The 22,026-nt window shown below is 32.5% G+C and overlaps 1 protein-coding gene across 3 annotated transcripts in view; it reads right to left on the bottom strand.

Annotated features, from left to right (window-relative positions):
- LOC106670103 overlaps window positions 1-22,026 on the bottom strand; it is a 34,614-nt gene extending 12,588 nt beyond the window's left edge. For all 3 annotated transcript variants that reach the window (XM_014400123.2, XM_014400125.2, XM_014400120.2), the window contains exons 1-7: window positions 21,802-22,026; window positions 3,522-3,704; window positions 3,091-3,231; window positions 2,458-2,493; window positions 1,474-1,656; window positions 1,267-1,410; window positions 53-235 (exon numbers count right to left, since the gene is read on the bottom strand). In XM_014400123.2, coding sequence (XP_014255609.1) covers window positions 53-235; window positions 1,267-1,410; window positions 1,474-1,656; window positions 2,458-2,493; window positions 3,091-3,231; window positions 3,522-3,704; window positions 21,802-21,970 — 1,039 coding nt within the window. In that variant the 5' untranslated portion in view covers window positions 21,971-22,026. The remainder of the gene's footprint in view (window positions 1-52; window positions 236-1,266; window positions 1,411-1,473; window positions 1,657-2,457; window positions 2,494-3,090; window positions 3,232-3,521; window positions 3,705-21,801) is intronic.

Below are 22,026 nucleotides of genomic sequence, written 5' to 3'. Positions count from 1 at the left end.
CAAAAATTAATATCAAGGCAAAGTGTAAAAGATTTGATTTTTGTAAAATTACCATCATAGACATTGGGTAGTTGTTTCTCAAAATAAACAATTGCAGGTAAATCGTCAATTCCATATTCCTGTGCTGCACTGGGGTCGTCAATTTTAACAAACTGTATTCCATGTTTGTCACAATCATCATCTATTTTTTCTAGCTCGCCAAGAACTGTCACTGACTCCTCGTCATCGTTATCGTCTGAAAATTTTGAAAATTCTGAAATATACTGAAATATAATCTGAAAATTGATTGGGACAAAACAAAGTATAACAAAAATAAATATAAAAAAGGGTAAGTTTAGTTGGATAGATTTATAAAATTTTTGAATTTAATATTTATTCAAGTCCTTTTGAATTTCTAATTTTAAACTTATGTTGAGGTGGGCGGCCCCAGAAGAAACGTCCAAATGCTTCGTTCAAAACATTTATTGACAATGTTTCGGACGTCTCACGCTCTTCATCAGGTACATAATCATTGTTTTTTGTGTCAGTAACACCCTTTCTGGCGCCCCCAGACCAACAGCATTAATATCAAGGAAAAGTGTAAAAAGATTTGATTCTTGTAAAAAGTACCATCATAGTCGTTGGGTTGGCTGTTGGTCTGGGACGCCAGAAAGGGTGTTACTGACACAAAAAACAATGATTATGAACCTGATGAAGGACGTGAGACGTCCGAAACGTCAATAAATGTTTTGAACGAAGCATTTGGACTTTTCTTCTGGGGCCGCTCACCTCAACATAAGTTTAAAATTAGCAATCAATTATCCAACAGCCGACTAAAACAAGGACATGAATACCTTTTGAATTTTTACATTTGCCTTAATAATTCATTTTTATAACTAGTTAGAAGCATTATTCCGGAATTTCGCAAACTTCATCTCATTTGTGGGTTATTTTGTCAAGTAAGTCCTATCTTTTAATGTTTGTTTAAAGTAAATTGGTGTGTTGGCATCATCTTTGTTTTGTCTGACACATATATAAGAGGACAGCTTGCAAAAGAAAACACAGAATAATTTCTGAAGATGGTAAAATTCATTTTATAGTCAAAACCATTGAGATTTACTTACAAGAAATAAAATGCTGTATTAAAAGTTTACACACAATTGAAATAACAAAACAATATACATTACATTTTTATTCATCATTCTCAATACTGTACTTTTTTCTTTATTAAGAATTCGCTCTTTAAAACTATTGTTTTAAAAGTTTATTATCAAAAAAGCTACTTACAGAAGAGGACGACCAAGTTGTCGATGGAACCAATTAAGGTGCCAAGTGTTTTTGCGGTTACATCTTCTATAACATCATCCTCGTCACCAGTTGACTTGTTTTGAACAAGCCATTCCAGGACATCCTCCTCGCGTGTTAGTTCGTCTGTAAAACTTATACTTAGAACCAGTTTTTTCCTCTTCTTCTTGAAGAGTTAAAAAAAATTACTTTCGTAAATGATAGGTATTTGGTGCCGGTAGTATACTAATTTTGGTAGTTCTCCGAGATTGTATTCATCTGCCAATGCTTCGTCTGATATTTTGACAAAACCAATCCCTAACTGATCAGCTTCATCGTCAATATTCTCTAATTCCTGAAGCGCCTTCGCACATTTTTTGCATTGTGGTTTGTCTGAAATAATAGTCAGAATTAACTATAAAGCATGACAAAATGATATTTTCAATTGGATTTTGGTAGACAGTATTAATTAACTTCATATAGAGAATGAAGTAAAATAATGGATTTAAGCTACTACATAACAAACCAATATTAAATCATGTTAAAATGAGAAAAAAAAATAGCTCCAGAATGATTCTGATCAAAGAAATGTGAAACTGTGTAATAAAACAAGTTTTGATTCTTACAATACATTAGTCTTTTAAATAGTATAAAAATTACATTATTTTTTTTGTATGAGAAAAACTGTTACATTACACTAAACTACTAAGAAAATATAAAATGTTTAGATTCTACTTAGATTTTTCTGAAAATTAACATTAGATTATTACTAAAGATGTTTACTATTGCTGCCTTTCCTAGCTATAATTCAAATTAGTACCAAATTTTTAGTCTACCAAATAATAAAAAAAAAGAAAATAAAACAATAAAATAGAGGCTATCATAAGAAAAAATAGTTCTGTCTTGGTTTAGTTCATTAGGTTGTATTTATTACAATGTGTAAAAAATATTAGCATAGTATATTATTTAGATAATTATTTGGATTAGTACTTTTTGTATTAATTTAAAAGTACAGTGGCTTTGAAATGACATGCTCCTTTCAGCCTGGGTGCATAAGGGAAAGACTGCTATAAACTGAAATTACATTCAAATGTTTTAATTAACTAGAGGATATTAAAGAAAATTCAATACAAGGAAGTTACTCAGCAAGTGCCTTCTACATAATTGGAAGATTCCTTGTCCATTTTTACTTACTAGAATTTGCAGCCGAGCATTTGCTTTGGTCCGGGCCTAAATCAAGTCCAATTCCATGTATCAAAAAACATTTAGAATCAAAATATGTAAAAACATAAATTAAGATTTTTATAAAATAAATTACACAATATCATTCTGTTAACATACACCTTTTTAACATACACGTTTTTTGTCACCAAATATTGTCAATAACAAAAATGGCATTTTGGTTACAAGCTTGTGTCCACTTCATAAATTTATTTCAATTGTATTAGACAACATGCAACACTTTAAATAGTCATTTATAGTTATTAATCTTCCAATAATATTTTGTGGGTTTATAATTTTTGAAGTAAATTAATATCAAATGATATTGAATGCATTTCTTTAGTAATATTACAAATTATTGGAACATAAAAGAAAATATTAAAAAACATCACATTGACTAGTTAGGATTATAACATTTAATTATGCACGGAAGTACTTGCTTGCAAACACCAAAAGCTTGAAAATTAACACTTTTATTTTATTATATATATTATTTTAAGTTGTTCAATAGTGATTAAAGGTCTTGAATGTTTTGTTCTGTTTAAAAATTGGTCATAATTTCAAGTAAATAATCTTTCATGGTGTATATACGGAAAAATTCCTTACAAAATAGAACGGCTACAAACTCTGTGTCTTCAACTATTTTATCCAAAATTTTTGAATTGACATCTTCTATCCTGTCGGGTAAATCCATTGCTTCCAAACTAGTAAGGAAATCAAGGACATTTTCTTCGTCCATAAGATCTCCTGCAAAAGATCACAACTGGGTATTACAAGCCTGAGAAATTCCTGTAATAATTTTTGGAAACATAAAATCCCCATAGGCAGGAGTACTGGGGAATGGATTATTCATGAAAGAATCCGATATAAACTTTATAAAAACAATTATTTAAAATCATATCTAAAAACAATTATTAATAAATTACATTGCCCATTAAATATTCAAATGCTTTAAATATATCTAAAAATAAAGGTTCCTTAAAACATAAAATAAAATTAATAATAAATATCACACAAATTAAAACAAAATATATTACCTTCATATATAATAGGTTCTTTCTCTCTAAAGTATGTAAGTGCTGGGAATGTTTTGATACCATATTGTTTCGCAAGTCGTTTATCATTGATTTTAACAAAGTCTACACCAAAAGAGTCTGTATCATCGTCTATTTTTTCTAGCTCCTCGAGTACTTTGTCGCATGTTACACAGCTTCTGGCATCTGAAAACAAATAAGTAGAAAATATTATTCCATGAGAAATTAATTTTGACAAATTTAAATTAAGTTAAAAGGTTTCATCCGATTGTAAAGTTTCAACTATTTTCCATTTCATCGAATTAAAGAAAGTGAAAAGCCTTTATAGTCCACGTGCAACTTTGACAAGTTTTATGTAATGATTCATGAGCCAGAACAGATGTTGTCAAGTCAGATAGTAGAGCCTGGCTGGCTCTGGGTCATCTATTAATGTACCTTAAGGTCCAAAAATGACATGCTTCCCAGATAGAATCGCTAAAAACTTTTACTGTCAGTTCTCAATCAATCGTCCCACAATATCTGCAAGTAGATAGTCATAACTTTTCACTTTTTCAATATATTATCTGGAGAATACTGTAGGTACATTTGCTTGATTTGTACTTTTGGTTGGTATGTCAAACCTTGGTATCTTTTATTTGTCTATATTATATTAATATTGTATTTTTGGGTGAGAGGTGTATATTAAGCTGATAGGCTTGCAAGAAATTATACTTTTTTAGTGTCTTTTTAAGTTTCTATAAGTACTGTAACTTTTTAAAACTTTTATTCCTTCTTGTTTATAATATCGTGGAATGGGCTGGATCATTTAGATCTCCTGTCTTTATAACAATAATAATCGTCTTAATTGTGTTTTTGTTCAACAATATATGTACGTTTTTCAACACTGCTATTTTAACTCTATAAAAACATAACTATGTTTAGTGGGTAAAATATTTTTTTTCTGCCGTTAGTACTGATTCTATTGGATTTTGAATGTTTGGAATTATTGAATGCAGTGTCATTTTTTACATTTGCAGTCTTTTGAAGATTAATAACATAACGTCGAGTTTGTTTCCAAAAACTGGTTCCTGTGGCTGTCAGATTTCACCCTTTACCTCTTCATATTTATAAATGAAAAGAAAAGGACACACTTGACAAAATAATTCACAGACCAACCACTGAAGATGGCGAAATGCGTCTGACAAAAAAAAATCGGCTTGAAAAGGAAGACCAGAAGGATCTGAGAATGAACCTCAACATGTTAAAAAATCATTAAAAACACCTATATATATATATTTGAAAACCAACGTATTTTAGATTTTAGATGTGATTACAGATATTTATTGGAATAAATACCGTAGAATCGTATAAAAAAAGGAAAATTTTGACTTTTATGTATGATCTCACACGATCGCTTTAAGAAAAAAAATACAGGAAGTATATTAATAATGATGAAGGTTGGCAGACGCTATTAGTAGAGATGGTGGTTCTTAACTGGTCTAATATTTAATGTGAACCGTGATGGGAGATGTTGAATGCACCTGTCCCATCGATCTTTACAACCGCATATTTTGGCATAGGCTGATCTTTATAATATAACCCTCCGAAATGGTTGTTCGCTCTTTTGATGTAGTTTGGGCTTCACACGATAGTAGAACGACGCGACGTCCCGCTCTTTATAGAAGGTATTCGCCTTTATTTCTATATTCGCAAGCAGTCTAGACGACCTTTTGCCAGTTCGGCCTCTCGGCCAAGTTCTCCCGGCCAAAGAGAACCGGTCGAAATTTCTCTTTTTTTCTGGTCTCTAACAGCTGGCCGGTAAAACTGAATCGTGCTTTTTTCTATAAGCCATATCAAAAATCTACCAACAACAGGCTGAATGAGTTGCTTTACGATATATACAAATTAAATGTTTGTACTATAATCAATAAATCACTATTGAGATAAAGATAACGTACGAACGTTTGTGTGGGTTAGATAGAATAGAAGACAGATAGATAGATAGAATGTATGAATAGGCGAGAGTGAGAAATAGATAGAAAGTGAGAGATATAAGGGGAGGGAGAGCAAGAAAAAGGTAGATACATAGATAGAAAGCTATATGATAGAAACATAGAAGATAAATAGATAGATAGATAGATAGATAGATAGATAGCTGGAGAGAGAGAGAGAGAGAGAGAGAGAGAGAGAGAGAGAGAGAGAGAGAGAGAGAGAGAGAGAGAGAGAGAGAGAGTGAGAGAGGGGGGGAAGGAGAAAGAGAAAATGAGAGAGTGAGAATTGAATTGATTTCAAACGCTTTATTTATAATACTCGCAGATTTAGGTCATATTGACCTTTCTTACAATCAACGAGAGAAAGAGAAAGAGAGAGAGAGTGAGAGTGAGAGAGGATTCTTAAAATGGAAGAGAGAGTAATACGACGAATTGTAAGTTTCTTACTTTGAAAAACAAGATAATAAAATATTACCGAACTATAAATTTAAACTTGATTAGACTGTACTTAACATTAACCTTAACATTTGACAGAATTTTAAATTTTGTTAATAGATTAACCAGCAGACGTTTTAGTATTTCGACAGACAAATCTGGCTAAAGAAAACTTCCGTTTCTAATTTTATTTGTATGAAATTTATAACGAAAAAACTTGAGGTGAAAAAGAGATGAGGGAAGAAAGAGCGAGATAGAGAAACAAATAATTAAGATGTTGTGAGAAGAGAAGAAAGAGAGAGTGAGTTACAGAGATGAGAGAGAGGGATCGATGGAGATAAAAAGGTATCTCTAAGGAAAAAAGGTAAAGATAAAATCTCACCAATGAAGAAAGTGAAGTAGAGAAGTAGAGAAAGAAAGGGGACGCTAGAGGCTGCGTGGTTAAGGCAACCGACTCGTATATGCCACACTTGCAACTCTAGGTTCGAATCCTGGCACTGCCCAAGTCATTTTAATCGGTGATAATATGTAAAAAGTATTGTAAAGTGGTTTTTAATCCTCGCTAGATACTATATCTATCGTCGACATCTCTTAAGCAATCTGTACGGTCGTGCAGTACATCTAAATTTGTGTGTGTTTTCACCTGTGTGGAAAACAGGTGGTTAAGGGAACACAAAGAACGGGAAAGTGAATGCCAGAAAGGCTGGCGTCCAGCCAGTTCAGAAAGGTTGTGTAATTATTTCCTGAACGAATTACGTTTACCACCGGTGGATTATCGTCAACTTCCTTGGATGTGAAAAGTGAGTTTACTTCTGACGTGCCTTTTTTTTGTACTGCCACAGCCAATAGGAAACAGTAGTTTAGGAAAGGTTTAATGTGTTGAGAATTATGATCATTTTTCAAATCATTCGTTCTACCCCAGTTTAAAAACGGAAAATTATATTTTTCCTTAAATGGTATATCTATAATCAACTTATTATTATTAAAAAAAATTAACAAAAACTTCAAACAGTTTTTATAACCCGTAAAATCAGACTATTGGTCAAGGCGTAGTCTACTAAACCATACATTCTTTCCAGTGTTGCGGGTTTAGCATTTTATCTCCCCTTTGTTTCAAGGCCCGTTTATACAGGTAATTTTCTATCTGTAATACTAAAAACGGTTTAGAAGTGGGAGAGATACCATTTCAATAGTGTAGAAAGAGAAAAAGATAGATTGGAGGTAAACGCAATGTTTTAATAAAAATTTTCACGTTTTCACTAGAGTCTCGGTTTAAGAAACCATGCCATATCACACATCGTTGGAAGAAGGAACGTTTTGTTGTCTTGAAAAGTAAGCCTAATGTGCAATTTGTAAACAATTGCTATCAGCACTATTTTAATCCGTAACTAGTTACTTTATGTTTTTTGTTCGGCTTAAAATCTGACTGAATCTTTTTTTGCCTAATTTAAACAGCTATTGAAGACAAATAAAAAAAAATACTGGATGACTTTCGAAAGGTATGGGGCGGGAGAGAAAATGTATGAAGCAAGCTTAAAAAATAGTGTGTATCTTAATAACCTGTTGTTTCATAATTTGTTTAAGTCGTGAGGAGCGGTCAAGAATGAAATAGCTTAAACAAAACACCTTTTTAATTTTTTTGCTTTCATTGATTGGTTTTTATATATCGGAAATAATATTATTAAAAAAACCTGAAGTACCCCAAGAAATGTTATGAGATAAATTAATTGAAGAGTTTTTTGCAGTGAATTTATCTGAGGAAGAAATGCGTAAGATAGCTATATTAGCAGCTAGAAATGACGAAATGAAAAAAAAATCAACCATCTTATTGTGACATAATTACCACCATTAAATTGTTAAGTGTGTTTCCATAGTTCATGCTAAGTCACTAGATGGTGACAAAGCCAACAAGGAAAACGTAAGATTATAGTATCCCATTGAATATTTATAATCAATGACACCTTCGGGTTCTTCCTGCAGAATTGCACTTAAATCAGGTTGAATGCTACTGAGAAATGTATGCATAAAAGACGGTTTGTGTAACTGGATCCGTTTGATAGTAAAAGAAAGTGATATAACTGTACTACACTGCGAAATATTAACTGGAAATAAAAAGAGAGATATTGAGCATCCCTCGAATATAGTCACCGTCGGATAAACCGAAATGCCCTTTGTTTTGAAACGGTTGCAATTCCCAGTCCTCTAGTATTTGCTACGACAGCAAAAAGTCCCAAGGACAAGTTTTGAAAAATAGGCTGATTATAAAACAAAAAAATTACAGTATTTACATATTGACAATAATATGTAGTTGAAAAATGTCAAAAAGGAGGAAAATTTGAAAGGTTGGGTTGAGATGGGAAGTTGGTGTCCGAGTGGATCGAAGTCACGATAGCTCAAGTGGGTAGAGCAGCGGCGTATTTAGCCGAAAGTCGTGGGTTCGAATCCCGCTCGTGACACTGACTTTTTTATCTCAACCAAGACCTTAAATAAAGATTAATTAATTGAAAGATGTTATTTGGTCAATCGAAATCTAATGAATTTAATAATATGTCGAGGTGTACGACAAAGGTGGGCATTAAAATATAATGCAAATTAAAAGAAAAATTCTTAGAAAATATTGCTTTCAACAAAGCGTTGGAATAGAGTACAAGTTATTTTTTCCAGGGAGCCTGCCGAAAATCGAGAAGCGCGGAAGTTTTCGAGCTTATTTATTTGCTATTTCTTTTTTTCTTGTTTAAAAAATTATGATAAGATAAAAGTAAAAGGTAAGGGCTTTTTCGAGAGGGTATGAACGGGCAATTAAACAGAAAACCTTATTTGAACAAAAAACCTACCCGCGTAAAAAGGCTTTGGTAATTTTTTTGATACAAAAATATCAATATGGAAATGTTTGATTAAAGTCAGCAGTGTGTCGACCAAATATACTAATGTAAGGCTAATAAATCCTTGGATTTATTAACAAAACGACGGAGGAGTTTAGAAATATATTTGCTGTAAAAATTTGTATCAGTCACTCCTCAGAAGTATTCTTGAGTACATATGCAACGCTTTTCATGTTAAAGAAATTCGATCTATAGAAAGAGCTAGGTAATCTACTGAAATATTGCCTACAGGTTTGGGTATGCTGGTCTAAGTTACAAGGATAGATTCGAATGGTTGAATCTGAACTGTTTGTAATCCCGTCTAACATATATGGGATAACAAAAACAAATATAGAATCCTCCACCGCAGAATGGATCCAAATAAAACAAAAGGAGAAGTGGACAAACTCTAGCGGCACTAGACATAGTAAACTTATGATGAAACAACCCTCACCAAGACTGTCAAAATCATTGGTGCAATTGGAGAGGGCCAAACTCAGAGTAGGACTACTAACCGGTCACTGGCATCTGAGAAAACATCTCACAACATGGGTTTATACAACGATGATCCCATTTGCAGATTATATAATGAGGAGGAGGAAACAGCAACCCATATCATCTTTGAATGCAAAGCAACAGCTCAATGGAGATTTAACCTAACGTATCGAAAAAACTTAGGGAATCAAATTGCAGCAGCGACAGTCAATGACCTGATATTTCTAGGAACTAGGAAGAATAAGCCAAAAGGCTGCAGTGCCTGGGGTGCAGAAACCCCGTTTCATAGTATGGTTTTTTTGTTCGTACCATACAATCCAGTCGCATTTACGTGTACATTTCCCGACCTACTCAATAAAGGTATCTCTTCGGGTGCCACGAAGGCCCTTGAGGTGCCCTGATTTACTCTTTGTTCGGAGAACTAGAACCGAGTATGTACTAAATTCGAATGATGAGGTTTCTAAATCGGTTCTCCGGTGAAGATGTTTTTCATGACGCCCTAAATACATTCAAGGTTAGAGTAACTAAGTTAATTTCGACTGCACATTAAGCAAGGTGTTGTTTTTGTCAAAATTTAATGTGTAATAATGGTAAAATGTAAAATGTTACGTGACAACTTCTAAAATGCATCTTAATCTGTCGAATAGTAAAATAAATAAGTCAATCTCGCTCATGTAAGAAATTAGTTTATTTGTGTAGTGGAATTTGTGATAAATGTACTTTATTATCCATGGTATCAAATGGTTTTGCAGATTCCGCTTTTTTCTTCTTAAAACTTTGTTTTGTTCACTTAGCCAAGATGGGATTGGCTTATATCTCTTGTACTATATTTCCTCTTATTTATACTCTTGTATTATATTTCCTCAAATTATCGGGCAACTCAAAGGATGCGGACATTTACGATTTTTTCATTAATCCGTTTGAAACACGTTACTTTTGGGGTACCTGCAACTCCGTGGCCTAATATTAGAAAAATTCATCATTACAAAAACGCATTTATGACATTATAAAAAATACACGGAGAAAGAAGACTTTGTTACTTTTATTGTCTTTATTTGTAAATTTTAATTAACATAAACAAGGTCAAAAGTTACAAGAGTTTTGCAGCAGTTTGAACAGTGAACCAGCTCGGTTAGCACAAATCCCTCTGCCAACATCAATAACCTTTTTCAGTCCATTTTATAAAGGGGGAAGAGATAAAAATAGAAAATGCAAACTGGAAAACAAAACTACCGATATTCCTTTGTCTGTAGTTTAGATTTTAAAACTTAAACTTTCTTAGCGCACCTACTGAGAAAATATGTCGATTTAAACAAGACTTTGGTCAACAAACTACATATCACTCCTATGAAAGAGTCTTCAAGATAGGAAATATCATCAGGTTTCTTGTAGCATCAAGGTTCTTTAAGTTCTTTGGTTATTTTATATTATATTAAAACACGAGATTGTGAATGTCACAGGCAGTTTATTTTACAATTTACAGAACTTAAAACACCTCGACAAACTAAATAACAGGATGAAATTTAACAGAAAAGTGTTCTTTTTTAGTTTTACGTTCAAAGCGCTAAGACAAAATTTAGGTTTTAAAATATTAATACTCAATATTGAAGTTCAGCGATATTTATGATTTACTCAGGTCAATACATGTAAATACAAGAAAAACCTCTTATTCATTTGTAGAGATGGCATGGATATAATCAGAATGAAACTCAAAAATATTTGATAGTCGAACAAAAAAAATTGTAAAATTTTGGAAAGATCCTCAGGTTGTTCAAATTAGAAGGAAGTAAAGAACATACTATTTAGAACAAAATGAAGTGAAATTGATCGAATTGTATAAAAATACTTTTTATTGGTAGTCAATATTCTGACACGTAGGTGACAAAAAAAAACTGTAGATTATAAAGTAAAATAATTTTCAACTTCGATAATTATCAAAACTACCAATAATTTAATATTTCTGTTCAAGAAAAGTGAAAATAGTCTGACCCAGTAATTGTTTTTATTTAAAGCTAACAAAAATATTATCCCTATTTTTGACCAGGGAATGTATTTTTTCTTTGGTATACTACCGTCTAAAATAGAAGCTTGTTAAACGGAAATTGCTATTTCCGCGATAGAAAAAAATTTAATTTTAGAACTCTCACTGTAGTAACAGATTGTAAAAACACTGAAAAATTGAATATGAAAACTTTTTAATATAGAAAAAAAAACCGTTGTGTAATTAGATGGGGTTTAAACTTGGTCCTTAAGCACTGACCTATTTTCATCCATTATTTATCCTCCGATACTTAAACAATCGTTGAAAAACAAGGCTGTTTTCCAGGTGTTGATTTTACGTTATTTCTATTTCTATTTTTAATTGAAACGTTCTATTCGATCCCCAAAAAAATAATCAATTAAAAGGGTTATGAAAAACAACATGGTTTTACAATTATACGGCTTGATATGATAATTGTTGGTTATTTACTGATACAATCCAAAAGTTATCAATTATTCTTTACTCTTCAACTCGTCCAACAAATTAAATTGTAAAATTAACGTATTTTTACAAATTCTTCTTATTATAATTATTATAAAATGATAGAAAGCTTTATTATTTTGTTTATTATTATTGTATATTGAAGACAATTTTTATTATCATGTTGTTAATCAGTAAAAACGATGAAAACTGTTTTTTTGGTTTTAATTTAACGATACTTCATTAATTTTATTTTTTGTCTGGATTCCAAAGCCCCTTAAGTTATTCGTCAAAAAGCGAGCTTGATTAAAGTCCCCAGAATATAATTCATTTTTTAAAATTTAATATAGTTTATTGAAGTCAGTTCCTTTGCTAATTTTTGAAAACTGAACTATATAAAAGCTAGATAAATAGTTTTTAATTTTTTTTTACTTTCTAAGACAACTTGATTTTTTTGAGCAATTTTATCGACATTTGTACATTTTTTATAATCACAAACACACTTCTAAATAAATATCTCAGCTGGTCATGCGTAATGTTTTAAATTTTATTTCAAGTTTAAAACCATATCTTTATCGTTGTCACAAAAATATTTGGAAGAGAGACAAACGCGAGAGGCGACCAGCGAGAGTAAGCGGACCCGGCTTGAGCAATAATTCTCACGATTTCAACCATTGTTCTATTTCCTTCTTTACGTTGTTTGTAGGTTGATTGAAAAATATGATAAACCAAATCTTTTGTTTTAAATTTTTTTGTTTTCGTCAAATGATGATGATATTGTTTAAAATAAACTACAATAAAATACTTTTCACTATTATGAAATCCGCTTGAGGTTTTAATAAAATACACACTTTCTGCTTTATTTATGGTCGGGCGAAATAACGCTGAAAGGCTATCAGTAAAATCGCCGAGGTGACATGAAATACAATTGGTGACCGAGCTTTGATTTATACTTCCCGAGGGCTTAGCCCAGTTTCAAAAATAAATCCAAGGCCGATGAAATGTGTCTTCTTTGTGTTTCATCCTATTTAATCGACCGTGTATCATTTATGATTTATATTTCATGTGTTTATTTGTATTTGGATATTTATATGTTTATTTTATTGTTGGAAATAGCATTTATTGTTTTATGAAATCGGATACTTGTTAGATCAAAGGATGCTCAATAAAAAATAAAATTCTTTTTAACGTGTTTTAAGGGTTGGTCAAACTTGGATCACAACTTCCTTATGTTTCCAAGCAAAATAAAACTGAATAATTTTTTATTCTTATTATAAAATTTTCAATAAAGGATAGATACTGCAGAACTTATCATAGAAAAAAATAAACATTATAGCAGTAATATTAATTACAATATTAGTTATCTCATTCAAGTTGAAGTTTTATTACTGGAAAACTACCAAACCTTGACGACTTAAAGGTGACGTGATCTCTCCCGACGTTTCCAAAAGAAATGCTAAACATGTTAAAATTTATTCATTCATAACGATTTTCACGTTTAATTTGATGTGTTAATATGGTCTTGGACTCGGTTGGCAAAACACCTTATATTTCTTGCCAATGACCGTCCTAGCATAAAAGGCACGCATTTCACTGTACGAAGTTCGGCGACGATGCATAAATCGCGGTCGTGGTGAGACTGCCAGAGCTGTTTATTCCTGACAATTAACCCCAGCAGTACAAAAAACTGAATAATTGCAACTATTACAATTATAATTTACCGCTTAGCTCTTATTTTCTTTCACGGACACTCTGGATCAAAGTATGATCTTGAAAAAAAGCATATTTAGTTGTTACTGCCAAGGTTCGACCTATTATACATTTTTTAGTAAGTAGAAAAAAATTTTAATATGTCAATTCGTAGTTTTATATTTAAGATTGTTTTTCCCTGATGATGACCTTAAAATAGGTCGAACGCTTGATCCACAATGTACCAGTGTTCGTGGGTGAAGAAGTGGTCGACACTTCTAACACTGAAAACCTATTTTCTTTTCCATGCAATTTTATGCCACGAAGTCTTGTATAATATCATAGATCACATAAAATGCCAGACATTTTGAAATAAATTAATGTTCTTTTTTAGACTCATATTTTTGAAAGTACGAAAAGAATATTGAAACCATAAATTTATGAAATACAAAACGGTATTTTACATCTTATCCTGTGAGTCAGTTAAACAAGCAAATTTTTTTAAAAACCAAAAATTAGCCCATCAAGCTTATACTTTTGCGCAATGTTCACCGACCTATTTTGCTAATCATATATGTTTTTTTATATTAATAAAAAAAATTGCAATGTAGTTCAAGTTTTGTTGTGCAATAGATTCTGTTGAATTATTAAATTTACCATGGCTATTCCCAAATGAAAACGGTGTGATTCTAACAGACTTCTTTTTAACCATCGTGGTTATTATCGTTAGGGCATAACAATATTATAAATCACGTTAGCGGAACTAGGTTCAAAACCTGGCGTGGCTGGAATTTTGTTTCCTTTAAAATTTGACGTTATTTACTTTAGTTACACGATTGCAGAAGAAGTACTTTCTGTAGTAGAAACATCTTGAATTTGCTAAATTCTTATCTTGTTATTATCTTAAATAAATAAATTAAAATAGATCTAAATAAAATATAGACAATTATACCTGTCTGATTGTATCAGTTCGTCAATCGTAATCTCTTATTCATCGGTAATTTTTGTTCAACTTTTAAATCTTTAAATATTTTTCTTTGGCAGAGTTTTGCCAACCACTTGGCACGATATAAACAAAAACGATTGTACAGAAGGAAAAATACATTTCAAAGGGACGGATAAAATCAATAAAAATCAGCATTTGTGGTTATGAATATTAAACATTGATGTAGTTGATCGATGAGTAGTTTGAACCCACTACTCCATTCTCGATAATAATGCACTTTTAATTCCAAAGACGTTACATACTCACCCTGGCCTACTCGATATTCCTCGGAGCGGGGGTAAAAACCCCTTATTTTCACGCTAATAAATTACATTATTACAATAAATTTTAAAAAATGTAAGCAACCACAAAACAAACACACTATATACATTTAAAAACCCTGTTGCCCTGAGGCCTGAACATCAGTTGAATTAAGAAGTCTATTGAATAAAATTATTAAATCTTGAGCATATAAATTGCTCCGAGAAAAAAACTCTAAATGAAACAATGCGATCTGCGGTCCTTTGAGTGAAAGGTACGATTAGGTTCGCGCAGTACAAAGCGAAAATGTACATTAAGTTTTGGCTGTTATTTATATCATCTGTAGTCTCTAGTCAAGTAATCTGTTTTGCCTGTAAACATTGGACTTTTTGACTATCAATCTTAAGTTGTTGGTACAGGCTCTCAGAGGTACGGACTAACCTGCCATTGCTGTTAGTTGAAAAGTATTTTGTGCTCCTTCCAGACTGGGCTATTGATGCTAATCTGTGTATTTAACAAATTGGTGAATTTACAGTTTTCTAAACAGAACTCTCTGGCTCTAAGAAATAAGGTCACTCTGCAAGAATACGACGCTTATGCATTTGAGTCAGGCAAAAAAAAAAAAAAAAAAAAAAAAAAAAAACAGAAATGAGATCAGTTGGACCAAACTCGTTTCTTGTCTCAACATGCCTACATCCTTGAGGTCGCATTGTTGGCATAAAGTTTTTCCCAGTTAATAACGGACGTGGTTTCAAAGGGCCCGATGGAAGCTATAAAGATGTGGAACAAGGAGTGTTATCGTCACAAAATTAAAATGCTTATCCCAAATAGTGACTGATATTGGGAGTTAGTGAGTTTATGTGTGAGGAGAGGGTGAGGGTGAGGGAGAGGGAGAGGGAGAGAGAGAGAGAGAGAGAAAGAGAGAGAAAAGGAGATATAGAAGGCAGAGAAAGAGTGAGAGTTAGTGATTGAGAGGAAAACAGAGGAGACAGGGAGTTAGAGAAAAACAGAGGAGGCAGAGAGAGTGTGAGAGGGAAACAGAAGAGATAGAAAGAGAGAGCAACAGAAGAGAGAGAGAAAGAGAGAGAGAGTGAGTGAGAGAGAGCAAGAGGGAGAGAAAAAGAAACAGAACGAGAAAAAGCGCGTGAGAGTGGAAGAGAGAGAAATATAGTGATGAATAATGAAAGAAAGGTAAAGATAAAAAGTTAAAGGTAAAAAAGTTAAAGGAATAGAAAAATATATATGGATAGAAAAACAGGTGAAGGTAGATATAATAGGCAGATAAAAATAAAAGCTGTATATACATAGACAGATAAAGAATATTAAGAGATATATTGAGGGAGAGGAAAAAGAGAAAGAGAGACGAATTGTTTAAGTAACTCTGGATATCTCAACTAAGGTACACTTTCTTACAGATAATAATTGAAGGTAATATTAATTAGATGGATAAATAAATCTATATTATATTTAGATATATATGGACATAACAGCTAAAAAAAAGGATTTCTTTTTCTTCTCAACCAAGACCTTATATAAAAAGAAAAATTAATAGAAATAATTATTATGGTCAGTTACGACCGCTAAACATATACGGGTTAAATTTATAGTTTCGTTAGATATAAAATATTTTTAAGCTGTTAATTACTCAGCAACATAACAGTCAATAATTCAATAACTATTTATTTTTCACTAGATGGCTATCCTTATACGGATTAAGAAATGTATTTAATATATTTATGATTTATGATACAGTTGATTTTTATGGAAACAAAACAAATTTTGTTCCGAAGCAAATATAATTAAACAATTAATAAATAGCAAATGCTCCTCTAAATACTTCAATGGGATTTCAATAAAATCGTAAAATTCGATTTTTAATCTGGAAGGTGCTAAAAACAACTTGACCCGGGATAATCCAACCTCGATGTGACTCATAAACTATTAGCGGACCAAATGATTAACGGTAGTACGATTAGATTTCTGTTTAATTAAATTAGTTCGCTGCATTATGTCTAGAAGGGATGATTTTAATTATGAGAGAGATTTACCCCAGCTCGCTCGGATGCCAAATGTTTTGAGAGCCAGGAGAATATAACTTTGCTTGTCTGGCTTTGTAGCCGATTCATTTTTAATTATAATTGTGCGATACGGCCTCCGATTCTTTTGGGAGTTTGAATTTCTTTTCGAGTGAACTTTTTGACCTCCTTATGAAAAGAACATGGGATTAAGCTAGGAAACTATATTTTAAGAAAAAAATAAATTGAAAATATCCTGAAAGAGAAGATGAAGGGACGATAAATTCTAACTGTGGGGTTCTTGAACCCTATAAACCAGGTCAACACTTTTTTTGTTGTAAAGAATTTAAGCAATATACGAGTATAAATTTGCTGATAATGCTTTTTCCCTAAAGTCAAAAACACTGTTTACGAATATGTTTGGATAACCTTTTTCCCCAAAAAGTCCTGTGTGATTGGGAGGGCTAATTATTCGTTTTTTTACTTGACTTAGTAGTTAAACTCTAACAAGATCATTATGCGAAGATGCGGTCTGGTATGACGTAGGTTTCAGAAAAACATTTTCTTTATCGTGCCAACGTTTCGATCTTTATTGAGACCATCTTCAGAGCCTGGGATTTACAAACATTGTTTAAATTTAACAAATACATGTAGGGTGTGGAAAAAAGTGAATTTAAAACAGATCAGTATAAATTCACTTTTTTCCACATCCGATATGTATTTGTTAAATTTAAACAATGTTTGTAAATCTCAGGCCCTGAAGATGATCTCAATAAAGATCGAAACGTTGGCACGATAAAGAAAATGTTTTTCTGAAACCTACATCACACCGGACCGCATCTCACGATTTCCGAATAATCATCGACTAACGGTCACTAATCAACACACATTTCTAACAAGATCATTTTCAAAAAATCATAAAAATTGGAACTTTATTCATTGAATCGCTTAGAAAAAAAACAGCGATTTGGCTAATCATAGAAAATTAATTACCATCAGGTTAGGAACAGATCTACACTTTTGATCTTTTTAATTTTTTAATGACAAAGACGTTTTAAATTACGATAAATAAAATATAATGTTTTCTTTGCATGTCACGAGCAACATAATACATTTGCCAACATCTTTTAAACGTTTATTTTCATCTTACTGTTTAATGATATGTTACTTAGTCAAAAATATTTAAAAACAAGCGACCCCACAGAAAGGTTCTAATTCATTAAAAATTAAAAACTTAAAAAGTCTTGGGTATTTTAAAAGAATAAACGCCAACATTACGGACAATATCTTATTTCGCAGTCCTGAAAAGCAATCAAAATCAACTTTCTTCACTTTATGCTTATTTACCATCTTTTTACAAGTAAAAAAGGCACAAAAAATTCTCTAAATGTGATACAAATTACCTGTTATAAATGTGATAAACACGCAATCGAAATATAATAAAAATATAAACCAACGTTTAAAGTTCCAACAAATGTTCATTGGAGGAAAGTAAGCAACTAAATAAAAATGTTCTGTTTTAAGCTTGATAAGAAACTGATATGCGTGAGTCAAGATCAATTGCACAAAATTTCAAGAATTCGTTGCTGCATCGCGATTATCTCGAGTTTCGCAATGGTCAGCGGTGTTTTTATGTTTTTATTGTTATTTTATTTGTCGTACAACATTACAGTTAACGTTCCGAGAAAAAAAAGGAATCGGGGACACACATTGCGCTCACAAAAATTGTAGAAATAATGGTAACACGTTTTTTATAGGGAAAGACAAAATAAAATTACATTTTTAGGAAGGTTTGTTAATCTGTTTACTCTCTCTCTCCCTCTCTCTCTCATTCTCTCTCTCCCTCTCTCTCACTCACACACACACACCTACAAACACGCACATTCTTTCTCAATCTCCAATATTTTTTCTCACTTTACCAATTCGCCATCACACACATACATATAGAGAAAAAGAGAAAGAGAGAGCAAGAGAGAGAAAAGAGAGAAAGAGAGTGGGGGAAGAAAAAGATGGATAAATAGCTAGATAGAAAGAAAGATAGAGGTAAAAACAGAGATAGATAGAAAGATAGATAGAGATAGATAGAAAGATAGATAGATAGAGATAAAAATAGAGATAGATAGATAGAAAGATAGATAGATAGATAGATAGATAGATAGATAGATAGATAGATAGTAGATAGATAGAGAAAGAGAGAGAGAGAGAGAAGAGAGAGAAAAGGAGAGAAAAAATAGATACGGAGATAGAGATAGATTGATAGATAGATAGAGATAGATAAATAGATAGATAGATAGTTATATATATATATATATAGAGAGAGAGAGAGAGCCTGAGAGAGAAATAGATAGAGATAGAGAAAGAAAGAGAGAGAACGAGAGCGAGAGCGAGAGAGAGAGAGAGAGAGAGAGAGAGAGAGAGAGAGAGAGGGTGAGAGAGAGGAAGAGAGAGATAGAGTGAGAGGGTGAGAGAGAGGAAGAGGGAGATAGAGAGAGAGAGAGGGAGAGAGAGAGAAAGAGAGAGAGATAGTGAGAGAAAAAGAGGAAGAGAGAGAGAATTTTGGTTAAAATTTTGTTTTTATTTTAGGACAAGCGTTTGTAGAATTGCTGACCGATTTTCTTTTTCATCTATCTAAACGTATGTTGTGAAATACGATATTCTCTTTAATGTTTGACAAAAGCGTGAAATCGTTAGTTTGTTAATGAACGTTTCCGATTGTTTGCTATTGTTCATAGCCCACCTGGCAGATCTACATAACATGGCCTCTCGCCGAAATAGACTGCTATTACTAGCGAGACTGACCAACATGCCTAAAGGCCTAGCGTTTTGATCCTACGCGGGACCGATAATTTCTTATCGTTCTCCACGGCCGGTCTGTATAACGTTCAACAATCATCCTGAGTACTTTTTTTTTTATTAGTTTAAGGCTTAAAGTGGAGTATGAAGGGTTGCAAAACTATTCAGCTTTTGATTTATGAACAATTGAATCGAAAAGGCAGACACTGTCTCAGACCAGACTTGATGGTATTTTAGCGTTGCAATTTAAGCATGTTTTAAATAAAAGCTTTCCGGACTTGTCCATATTATATATCAGAAAGTTTTATTTTCCAAAATCAATGTATTAGGTGTGGAAAAAATCAGAGACTTCATGGTACAGATAAAAAAACCAAATTTTAAATCCGAAATTCCTACAATAGGAGTAATTTAATCGTAGATTGGTCAGCAAAAGCCTGTATTTACAGAAATACTAATAAAACCAGAAAATCTGAAACGTTTAAATGAGTGAATCACTGATAATTGGGCAAAGTTGTAACGAATGTGGGTATTAGCAGAGCAGGAATATTAAAAATTCATCAGTGAGAAATAAAATGAGAAAAAGGGATAAAAATAGAAAGATAGAGCGAGAAAGAGAAAGAAGAGAGGGAGAGAGAGAGAGTGATGCATAAATGCATAGATTGATGTAGGTAGTATAGAAAGAATAAAAAAATGAAGGTAGGTGGTAAGATGGAGAGAATAAAGAGAGATAGATAAATAAATAAATTGGTAGATGGATAAACGAAATTAGAAGTAATAATATCAAGGAAGAAAGAGAAGGAGATAATTAAGAAAAGATAGAAAGAATAAGAGAGAAGATACAGAAAGATTTAAGAGAACAGAAAGAAAGTGAAGAGAACGATAAATAGATACATAGATAGATGGATAGACAGATAGATAGATAGATAGATAGAGAGATAGAGAGAGAGAAAAAAAACGAGAACGAAATCGCAACAAAATCCAGAAAAAAATAAAAACCAGAATCTTTTAGTACGGTTGAGAAATGCCTTCTCACAACCCTGGAAAATTAATTTTCCTAATAAATTTCTCGAATTTTATGAGAACTGGGAGGAAACTTGAATTTAACAAGGGGTGATAATATCTAAAAATGAAGATTTGTAATGTGTGTGAATAAAAAGTGCGCCAGAGTATATAAAAATTAATCGCAGTAATAAAACAAATTAATTGAGACGTCAAAGTTTATTAATTAAATTTTTGAAAATTTCATATGAAGTTTTATAATAATAATTTTTATTTTTTCTGTGATCCTCTTTCTATCGCAAATTTTCACCGCCGAGTCCGAACCAGCTATTTGACGCCTTGAAATTGCTTTTGGAAACCTGACAAAAAGTAGGGGAACAGTCGCCCAGAACAGAAATTTTCCCATTGCCTACGAGGGTCTGATCCTGGCATGAGTGTCAAGTTATACTATTTATAATTATAATGAAGCAACCCATATTCCGTCCACTTTGGGTTTTTTATTGTTCGATTTTTATAAATACGTTAATATTTTAGTATTACTTTGGTTTTATAGGATTGGTATTTTTTCAAAGCTTGAGCTGTTGGTTGGCTGAAGTTGAACAAAGGAAAGGAAAGTTGATTTTTGTTGTTGTTTTTTGGTACCTTGTTAGGAAGCAAAGAATTCAAAAAAGTGTAAAAATCGATTATCTTTTTTTTTTCTTTTTCTTTTTGTCTATAAATTTACACAATGGGTTTAAAATCTGGGTCAAATTTGTGTATATAAACTCCCTGGTTGGTCGAGATTGGTTCTAGAACTATTTCCTAAATTTTAACAGCGCTAACTATAAATTGTAGATGACACTCCATCGGAGGCCATAGTGTGACGAGCACAATAAAACTGCCCACGTTCGAAATATATAGAAATGTGAGCTATTTATTTTTAAACCACCGTGCGGAACTTATTCTCTGGCCAGTGGGTCTCCGATTTCACTCACGACTAATGATCCGGATGTCAAATCTCATTACGTTTCCGTTTTCAAAAGGAAACAAACCCTGAACGAATTTAAAAGGGATGAAAGGGTGGAGAATGTATTATCACCGTATAAAAAAGTCTGAAATAAAATATTCGCGGGAGTAGGTTAGGAATACGATTTAAAAATAGTAGAAACCTAATCTAACCCGAAATTCGATTGGCTTAAATGTCAGTGACCAAATTCAAATTGTCCAAATTAAACAGCCCATTGTAATTTTTTTTCTAAAATACCCTCCATGGTATAACTTAGGTTTTCATGTACTAGTTTTACACAGAGATGTTATAAATTAAAAAAAATAATACTTACACCAGAAGACAGCGACAAAGTCCTTGTCTTGGAGGATCCTCTCGAGCTGCTTCGCTGTGACTTCCTCGATTACAGGTTCGGCATGTTTAGCAGCAGCATCGGGAGTCTTCTTCGCGGCGGCCAAATTTGCCACGAGGAGGAGCCATATCCAGGGGAACCACCTCGACATCTCACCCGCGCGCACCACACTAAACCTACCACCGACTACCTATAAATACACGGCCA

Source organism: Cimex lectularius, unplaced genomic scaffold (assembly GCF_000648675.2).
Source record: "Cimex lectularius strain Harlan isolate CLEC.00 unplaced genomic scaffold, Clec_2.1 scaffold40, whole genome shotgun sequence".
In the NCBI taxonomy this organism is placed as follows: Eukaryota; Metazoa; Arthropoda; class Insecta; order Hemiptera; family Cimicidae; genus Cimex; species Cimex lectularius.
Note: the sequence above shows the minus strand (reverse complement) of the source record. Positions and strands in the feature narration are given on the sequence as shown.